This window comes from Fonticula alba (genome assembly GCF_000388065.1).
Source record: "Fonticula alba strain ATCC 38817 unplaced genomic scaffold supercont2.1, whole genome shotgun sequence".
NCBI lineage: Eukaryota > Rotosphaerida > Fonticulaceae > Fonticula > Fonticula alba.
The window spans coordinates 1,298,761-1,307,214 of NW_009242971.1; the positions used below are offsets into that span (position 1 = coordinate 1,298,761).

At 63.2% G+C, this 8,454-nt stretch overlaps 3 protein-coding genes across 3 annotated transcripts in view; 1 reads left to right on the forward strand and 2 right to left on the reverse strand.

Annotated features, from left to right (window-relative positions):
• H696_00291 (STE/STE20/KHS protein kinase) overlaps positions 1–4,331 on the forward strand; it is a 4,583-nt gene extending 252 nt beyond the window's left edge. Inside the window, exons 2-11 of the mRNA XM_009494139.1 lie at positions 130–389; positions 513–620; positions 724–814; positions 966–1,230; positions 1,352–1,691; positions 1,900–1,986; positions 2,105–2,615; positions 2,952–3,223; positions 3,353–3,566; positions 3,693–4,331. Of these exons, the coding sequence (XP_009492414.1) occupies positions 130–389; positions 513–620; positions 724–814; positions 966–1,230; positions 1,352–1,691; positions 1,900–1,986; positions 2,105–2,615; positions 2,952–3,223; positions 3,353–3,566; positions 3,693–3,982 (2,438 nt within the window). The 3' untranslated portion in view covers positions 3,983–4,331. The remainder of the gene's footprint in view (positions 1–129; positions 390–512; positions 621–723; positions 815–965; positions 1,231–1,351; positions 1,692–1,899; positions 1,987–2,104; positions 2,616–2,951; positions 3,224–3,352; positions 3,567–3,692) is intronic.
• Positions 4,332–6,812, reverse strand: H696_00292 (hypothetical protein). The gene is made up of 7 exons (XM_009494140.1): positions 6,620–6,812; positions 6,423–6,540; positions 5,853–6,342; positions 5,000–5,712; positions 4,834–4,876; positions 4,566–4,768; positions 4,332–4,437 (listed from the first exon to the last, which is right to left on the reverse strand). Exons 1-7 carry the CDS (start codon positions 6,709–6,711, stop codon positions 4,384–4,386), a joined length of 1,713 nt encoding a protein of 570 aa, XP_009492415.1. The 5' UTR covers positions 6,712–6,812; the 3' UTR covers positions 4,332–4,383.
• A 259-nt stretch (positions 6,813–7,071) lies between these two features.
• The window catches only part of H696_00293 (hypothetical protein), a gene marked incomplete at its 5' end in the record, with an annotated part of 14,564 nt that continues 13,181 nt past the window's right edge, over positions 7,072–8,454 (reverse strand). Inside the window, 3 exons of the mRNA XM_009494141.1 lie at positions 7,072–7,676; positions 7,789–7,988; positions 8,119–8,281. Of these exons, the coding sequence (XP_009492416.1) occupies positions 7,126–7,676; positions 7,789–7,988; positions 8,119–8,281 (914 nt within the window). The 3' untranslated portion in view covers positions 7,072–7,125. The remainder of the gene's footprint in view (positions 7,677–7,788; positions 7,989–8,118; positions 8,282–8,454) is intronic.

Genomic DNA, 8,454 nt, shown 5'->3' on the forward strand with positions numbered 1-8,454 from the left:
CCCCCCCCCTCTCTCTCTCCCCCTCGCATACACATGCGCGCCTTTCTCCTGCCCGCCTCTGGCTTGTCAATCTTAACCTCCTGCTTGCTGGTCCACATCCCCCTGCCCTGCCCTTTCCCTCCCCGGCAGATCTCTTCAACCGCGACCCCACCCCCTATTTCAAGCTGCTCGAGCGTGTAGGAAAGGGGTCCTTCGGTCATGTTCGCAAGGCGCGCGTGCTGGCCAACAACTCGCTGGCCGCCATCAAAATCGTGGACCTAGAACCGGGCGAGGATATCCGCCCGGTTTTGCATGAGGTCAACATCATGTGTCAGTGCACCCACAACAACATTGTCCGCTACCTCGGCAGCTTCCTCTTCAACCCGAGCGCTCCGACCGATCAGCTCTGGGTGCGCACCCGGCCATCCCATTTCGAGGCCCCTTGCATGCTGGCTGGAGTCCCCCCGCCCCCCGCCCCCCCCCCCGGCATTAACCTGCTCTTTTGGCCTGCCCCTCGCTGGGTGTCCTTTCAGATCATCATGGAGTTCTGCGCGGGCGGCTCGCTGGAGGCCATCTACCGTGCCTCCAAAAAGCCCTTCACCGAGCCGCAGATTCGCCATATCATGCACGACGCCATCTCCGTGCGTCTCTTCTCGCCCCCCCCCTCTCTTTCCCTGCCTCGATGCTCCTCTCTCTCTCTCCATCACCTGCCAGCATCCTCAACTGACTCTCTCCTTCATTTAGGGTCTTGAGTACCTCCACTCGCTTGGCAAGATGCACCGCGACTTGAAGGGTGGCAACCTTCTGATTACCGACAGCGGCGTGGTTAAGCTTGGTCCGTGGCCATGTTACTGCCTCTCTCTCTCTCTCTCTCTCGGCTCCCATCAATCCAGCTTTATCCCAACTGACTCCGGTTGTGGCTCTCCTCACACTGCCATTGTGCTGTCCCCCCCCCCCCCATCCCCCATCCTCTCACCCTCCCATAGCTGATTTCGGCGTCAGTGCCAAGCTCACAAACACCCTGTCCAAGCGGCAGTCCGTCATCGGCTCCCCATACTGGATGGCACCCGAGGTGATCCAAGCCGACGAGAATACCTCGCCATATGATGAGAAGGCCGACATCTGGTCCATTGGTGTCACGGCCATCGAGTTGTCCCAATGCGGGCCGCCCCTGTTCGATTTGCACCCGATGCGCGCTCTCTTCCTCATCCCCAAGAACAAGGCTCCCACCTTGACCGAGGCGTCCAAGTGGTATGATGCTCGGCTTCTGTTTCGACTCCTCCTTCGCCCCTCTCTGCCGCCCCCCCCCCCCCCCCCCCCCCCCCCGCCTCACACATACCCTCCCGCCCTCCCGCCCTCTCCTCTTGCGCAGGTCCTCCGACTTCAACAGCTTCATCCAGGCTACTGTCAATAAGAACCCGAAGAAGCGCCAGTCGGCGGCTGAGCTTCTCCGTCACCCCTTCCTCACCGGGCTTGACGAAGAGCGACCTCTCATGCGAGCCATGGTCAACGAGCACTTCCTGGCCAGCGGCAAGAAGCGCACCACGGCCACGGACTCGGCCGCCGCCGCCAGCCCGGGACATGTGCGCAAGGATGTCGCCAAGACCCTGCGCACACGCCCGGTGTCCACCGCCCTGCCCAGTGCCACGGATGGTGATGACAACGGGGGCGCCGGAGATGCAGCCTCGCGCGGGAGCAAGCGCGAGCCGCCGGTATGACTCCTCCTTCCCCTCTGCCGCCCACCCTGCCGGTGTCTGCTTCGAGCTCTACCCACCCTTTGCCTGGCCCTTGGCCCTTGGCCCTTGGCCCTTGTCTAACACGGCTGCCCCTTGTCCCGGCTGCCTGTCCGCCCCCTCTGGCCTTCTTTCTCTTTCTCCCTCCCTCCCTCTCTCTCTCTCTCTCCCCCCTCGCACTCCCCAGTCCTCGGAGGACATGACCCGGCTCATCGCTTCCATGCGCAATGCCGGCTTCTCCAGCGAGGACAGTGTCGAGGCCCTTCGTCGGAATGTGCGTTCCATTCGCCGGTTCCCTCACCTCTCTGGGGCCTTCTTTTCCCGGTCTCTCTCCGGTGTCCCCGGTTGCGCTTTCCTGACCCTCGTTGCTCTTCCGCCCCTTTGTGGCATAGAACTTCGACCTGAACTCGGCCATCTTCGACCTCCTGGAGCGCGGCGTTGCCACCAAGCCTCTGCGCGCCGGGCCACAGAGGTCCGTGTCAACGCGGAGCAGCGTGCGGCCGCCGCTCAACCTGGCCGAGTGCTCAACGCGATATGTGATGGAGCGTATTTGCACCCTGCGCAAGGACATTTTCCTGTGCGGCGATGTGTGGGAATCGCAGAAGATCCTCTTCCTCGGATCGGATGTGGGGCTTGTGTGTCTGGACTTCTCGGCCACCCGGGAGAAGCGCACCACCTTCCTGAGCGAGCGCCCCTATCGGCAGCTGTTTGTCCTCAATGACCTACAAATCATGATCTCCCTGTCGGGCAAGTCGCGCAGCGTTTGCATCTACGATCTGGCCGATTTGACGCCGGACAACATCCACTCCTTCCCCTCTCAGATCGGCAACAAGTCCGGCTTTGAGGCCCACACTCGCGTGACCAAGTTCCTCGGCTGGCGCGGTGTGGACCACATCGCCATCGGTGCGTTTGTCGGGCTCTCTCTCTCTCTCTCTCTCTCTCTCTCTCTCTCTCTCTCTCTCTCTCTCTCTCTCAATCTCTCAATCTCTCAACCTCTCTCTCTCTCTCTCTCTCTCTCTCAATCTCTCTCTCTCTCTCTCAATCTCTCTCTCTCTCTCTCTCTCAATCTCTCTCTCTCTCTCTCTCTCAATCTCTCTCAATCTCTCAATCTCTCCCTCTCACCACGACACCGCCTCCGGGGCATTTTTCGCCTTTTCCCAAACTAACATACGTGTCATTGGCTCCCCGCTCCTGTCCCTTTTCTTTCTCTTCGTTCCTTCGTTTCTTCTCCTTTCGTAGAGCGCCAGGGAAGCCAGATTTTCCTGATCGCCCGGCGTGGACGCACCATCACCATCTGCCGGTGGGCTCCGGCCCCATACAGTCGCTTCATGCTCGAGAAGACCATTAGCTCCTTCGGGCCGGAGTACAAGAAGATCTCCTCCCAGGGGCACCCTTCGAACATTGTGTCCGGAGACCGGCGCGACCGGATTGCCCTTCTGTTGGACAGCGCCACCCAGCGCGGCGAGCCGATTGTCTTCAGTCCGCATCGGGATCAATTCATCCTGGGGCAGGTGCGCGGCCATGCATTTCGGCCTTCTCCCAGCCTTTTCCCTCGCCCCTCTGTCACCTGTCACGTCTAATGCGCATGTATCCCCTCGATATGGCCCCCCTGCCGCATGGTCTCACTTCCCCACCGCCAGAGTGACAAAGAGGCCCACCGACTCATCTCCTTCCCCCCACCGGAGCAAACACTGGCGGCCCCAGTTCCAATCCCCGCTCCTCAGGCCATCGCGGCTCTGGGCTTCGAGGATTGTGCTCTGCTTTGCTTTGAGACCTTTGCCATCCGCGTGGATCATCATGGCATCCCCTTGGACCACCCGCCGATCATCTTCCAAAACCCGATCGTCGATGCGAGTATGTTCCCCTGCCGTCCCTTTGTTTGTCCTCCCAAGGACGCCATCACCCACTCACTCCCCCCCCCCCCCCCCCCCCGCCCCCTCCTTTGCCTCGATTCACACCCCTTTCCTTGTGTGTCTCCAGTCAAGGTTGCCCTTGACGCCTTCCTGGTGATCAACCGCGACTGCACGGTGACCCTCTTCTACTTGGAAAAGGGCCTTAGCATCTTGACATTCAACAACACCAATGAGAAGAACAAGATTGCCCCCATCTGCCGGAGGGGACCGCAAGCCTTGCTCATCCGGTATATCGGCACCTCGGCCCAGGATAAGACCTCCTCCGGGAACATTTCGATCTACGCTCTGAATGACAACTCGTACACGGTCCCCCAGCCACCGCCGGTGCTCACCACCCCGCAGTCTCCGTCCTCCTGAGGCTTCCTCCCCCGTCCGATGGACCGTGCCATCCCGTCCTGCTGCCCCTCCGCCCCCTCCCTCTCCCCCTCCTTCGCTCCTCCCCTTCCTCCGCATGTACCTTTCCTCTCCTGTCCACCTTGGCCCTTTGTCTGTGCCAATTCGTGCAGCGGAGTGCCCCCTTGACCTTGTTTCCTTTCTCCCTACTCCTCCTCGGGGGAGCCCTCGGGACATGGCTGCCAAGATGATTGTGCCGCTGATCTTCCCCTCCCCCCGTTGCTTCTCCTCCTGCTCATCGCGCGCCGTCCCCTCTCCTCGGGCGCGAAAGCGCGCCCGTGTGTACAATAGAAAAATCCTCGCACAAAACGCAGCAACAGAGGGCTGTCCATTCTTCGGGTTTCCCCCTTTCGACCGAGAGCCAGTCACACCCCGCCACCCGTGCGGGCGGTTTGCATTTCCGACACCAGGGTCAGGAGCTTCGGGTGGCGGGCCAAGAAAAAAAAAAAAAAAAAAAAAGGTCAGTGGCCGGCAAAGCATGCATCCGCAGCTGGCAAGGGTCTCGCAGGCTTCCCCTTTCTTCGCCATTGATCGGTCAACCACGTACCTCATTGGCTGGGAGTTCCCCCGTGGCTTCAGCTGGCTGGAAAGTCAGATCCCGGAGAAGCAAGCCACCCTCGCCGAGGGGCAGGGCGGACCGATCAATCCGAGCATCGACAACCACATCGGCAGACAAAGCCGCAAACGTGTGTAGGGCCGGAAGTCTCAGCGGGCACCCGGGGGCATGGCTGAACACCGGGTCGAAATCGGCTGAAAGCAAGGCGAGGTCAGTATGGCCAAGGATTCACGGCTGGGACAGCGCAATGCAAACGCACGGAGGCTGAGGGCTGCCTGTCGGTAGCGAGTTAAACTTTGCCGCTGTCCAGCGGGAGGAAAGGAAGAGTGATTCGCGCGCGCGCGCGCGCGCGCGCGTGCCGGCGTGCGTGTCAGTATCACGAGGCAGGGCAAGAAAGTGCACAAGAAAGTGCCACACATACGCACCTGGCGCCTGGACGGCAGGGCCACAGTGGTGGCTTTGCCAGCGGTGACCTTTCCAGTGTTGCGGCTACCGCCATAAAGGATGCTGTCCGTGTCGAAGGGCAGAATGCCGGGCAGGGAGGAGGTGGCATCGCGTTCGGGCACAGCCCAACCGAAGGGCAGCCAGGGGCCATGATCCACGGGCCGGGCTGGCTTCGTCGCAGCAGGGTCATCGTCGATGCGGGCCAGGCGAGCTTGGATGGCCAATTGCCCGACACGTTCCACACCCGAAGCCGGGCGGAGATGCGAATCAAAAAGACGCTGCGGCTCCGAAGTCCCCTTCGTGTGGTCCTCCCCACCAGCGGCCGATCTGGCAGCCGGGGGGATGGACCGACCGGAAAAGAGCCACTTCCCGCGAACCTGGCAGCACAAGACACACAGAAACGTCTGGCTATGCACCGGCGGCGGCATGTCATCGCCGTCAGATCCAAGGCATGCGCTTGGCTGGCGGGACATATGAAGCCCCAGGTAATCCGAGAGGCGCGTTGCCTGAGGGTCGTCACAGATGGGTGGGCGCCGGTCGGCGGCCGACGACAGAAGCCCCGGCAGGCCGCGCGTGGCGATCCAGCCAAAGTCCGATGATGCCGGCCGCCGAGTCGGGGAGGCGAGGCATGCCCTGCCCTCGGCCACGCGCCAGAACAGAGCGCTGACGAAGAAAAGCAACGAAACGAGATCCTCTTGGTGCGCGTGTGAGAAAGGGACAGACGAAGGGCACAGGGCACGGAGGGGTAAAAGAGAAGGACAGAGAGACAGAGAGAGGGAAGCAGCGGGGGAAAGGAACCGCCTCCGCCCGAGCGGAGCGAGTGGGCAGACATACCCACGCCCTGAAGGTCGGCCGAGTGCTCCCGGCTCGGGCAGGTAGAAAGGTGGACTTGGCGCAGGCGATCGACGTGTCGACTGCGCACGCGCAACTGGCACCGGGTGGATGCCAAGATGTCGGCCATGCGGGTATCGCTCGCCGGGCGAACTGACGGAACCACCGCCAGCGCCCCGCAGTGCCGACAGGTCAAGCCCTCAAGGCCTTCCTCCCGGGGGGCAAGGCCCTCCGTGTCGGGGCAGCGTTGCCGGTCAAAGCCCAGCAGCCAGCAGGACAGCGGCGAGAGTGGCTGCTGCTGATGCAGACGCTGGACCCAAGCATGGAGGGGCGAGTTCTCGGCGGCGGCGGAGGCGGCGGCGGCGGCGGCCACCGAGAGGAAGGGCTTCAGGGTGGCCGGGACAACGGCACTCGGCTCGATTGGTGCATCCAAGTCCGAAGAGAGACCGCCGGCGCCGGGCAGAGGAGGGATGCTCCATCCGGCGGAGCCAGGCTGATGCGCACCATTGCGGCAGGATGGTCAGTTGCACGGGCTGGAGGGGGCCGGTCGAGGAAGATCACCGGCAGACGTACAAGGAAATACTCCTGCAGCCGGAGGAGTAGGCCTCGGCCGCGGGCAATCTCTTGGTTTAAGATCCGGCAAAAGTGTCCCTCTGCCCGGATCAAGGTGTCCGGCTGCGGGGCAGCAGAGCTACGAGTGGCACGGGTCAGGGCATTGTCAACACCCGGGGGCAGCGGGCAGCGATCCAAGGTGCAAGCGTCCAACGCACGAAGAGAAGACCGATTGCGGCGAGCCAAGTGAGAGGATCAGCTGCTCGAGTAGGTGGCGGTGTGCAGCAATGTCGGCTTCGTCGGCCGCCATGATTGGTCTGGGTCGCCCTGCCAGGACGAGCGGCCGACAGCCGAGGAACAGCGGCTGGAAGCGCCCAGCAGCACGCGCCCAGGCGTTTGGTCAGGAGGGGAAGGGAGAGAGGGGGGGGGGAGGGGCAAGGAGGGGCGAGGGACAGGGCTCGGTGAGGGAGGGAGGGAGAGAGGGGCATGGGGGCAGTGCATGTGAGAGGGGACTTGGCGGCGGTGCATCGCCGCTGGCCAGGGCGGGGGCTCAAGAGCAGGACACGGAGATACATTGGCAGTTCCGCCCCCCTCGCCCGTGAGGCCCCATTGCGGAGCGCGATAAGCCCTCCGGCGGCATCCGCCAGAGCCGACGAACACATGCGAGTCATGTGGGTGTATAATATCTATTGTGGGCGAAGAGACAGCGGGGGGGGGGCCATTCTCAATCGGCCTGCCGGCCAGCTGGCGGGTCGGGCGTAGGACCTGAGCCGCGTGGAGTGGCAGGCGTGGGCTCCGGCGGGGACACGAGGCTCCCGGGAAAAGCGAGCTCCGACACTGGCGAGGCGTTCGGACTGGCATCCGGCTCATCGGCAGGGGCTTGCACTGGCACCAGATCCGGACTGGACGTCGGGGCAGGTGGCAGGACAGTCGGCTCGATTGCCGGGGCTGCCTGCAGGGGGGCCCCTCCGAGGGGGTCCTCTGCACCAGGCAGGTGGACATTCGGCAGGGCCAATTCGGCGGGCTCGCCGCCGGCCTCACCCGCTGCGGCTGTGGCGGGGGCGGAGGACCCACTGATCGGGCTATTGGGGGGGTTTACTTCAGCCCCATTTTGACGATCCTCACTGATCGGTGGAGGCTGCTCGGGCGCGGGCGCGGGCGCGGGCGCGGGCGTCGGCGAGGGAGGCGAGCAAGGAGCTGCCAGCGGGCAAAGATCCGGAGAGGACTGGCGCTGGGCGGCCAGAGCGGCCACCGAGGCGTAGCTAGATCCGGAGCCTGGGGCCGGCGTATAAGCGGGAGAGGGTGGTCAGGGCCGGGCCAAAGGACAAAGGCGTTTGGCGAAGAGAGAAAGGAGGAGGCAGAAAGGCGAAAGTGCCGGAGTGCGAACCTGTGCGTGGCGGTCGAAGGGTCTCGGCCGGTGGAAGGAGCGCCCTGAGAGCCGCACAGTTGGCCTCATCCTCCAGCGACTGAGCCAGCCGGCGCCAAGCCTTCATCGTGCAGGCGGACCAGAACGCGGCCAGCTGCTCGGCATCCATGCAGAAGAGCAGGAATTCGTGGAACAAATGGTCGTAGTCGAAGCCCGAAATTCTGAGCCACGGGGCAACGCGCGTCGGAGGCGGAGGGGGGATATGAGGAGGTTAGGGGTGGCAGATTGGCACCCATGGCCATGGCCAGGGGCGGGGGAGGAGAACGGGGAGGGGTCCTCAAGAGAACGCACTTGCTGCAGAAGACGTGGTTGTGCTCCCAGAGGAAGCCGCCATCATCCTCAAGCAGGTGGACCAATGCCGTGCCGGTCCGGTGAATGTACTGGTCATAGAGGTACTCCGGCTGCCGAAGGGAGGCGGTGACGACGTGGCCCGGGAACTGGCGCTTGGTGGCCACTGTCCGAGGAGGGCAGCGACAGACAGACAGACAGGCAGACAGACAGACAAGCAGACAGACAAGCAGACAGGCAGACAGACAGGCAGACAGACAGACAAGCAGACAGACAAGCAGACAGGCAGACAGGCAGACAGACAGACAGGCAGACAGACAGACAGACAGACAGACAGAC

Bases quoted from the DNA above. Each gene is read 5' to 3' on its own strand.
- H696_00292 (XM_009494140.1), bottom strand. From the start codon at position 6,711: ATGGCGGCCGACGAAGCCGACATTGCTGCACACCGCCACCTACTCGAG. The intron at 4,877-4,999 runs GTGCGTATGTGT...CCCGCTGGACAG, and splicing joins CCCTGCCGTCCAGGCGCCAG to CGGCAAAGTTTAACTCGCTA. The intron at 4,438-4,565 runs GTACGTGGTTGA...CGCCACCCGAAG, and splicing joins GGGAACTCCCAGCCAATGAG to CTCCTGACCCTGGTGTCGGA.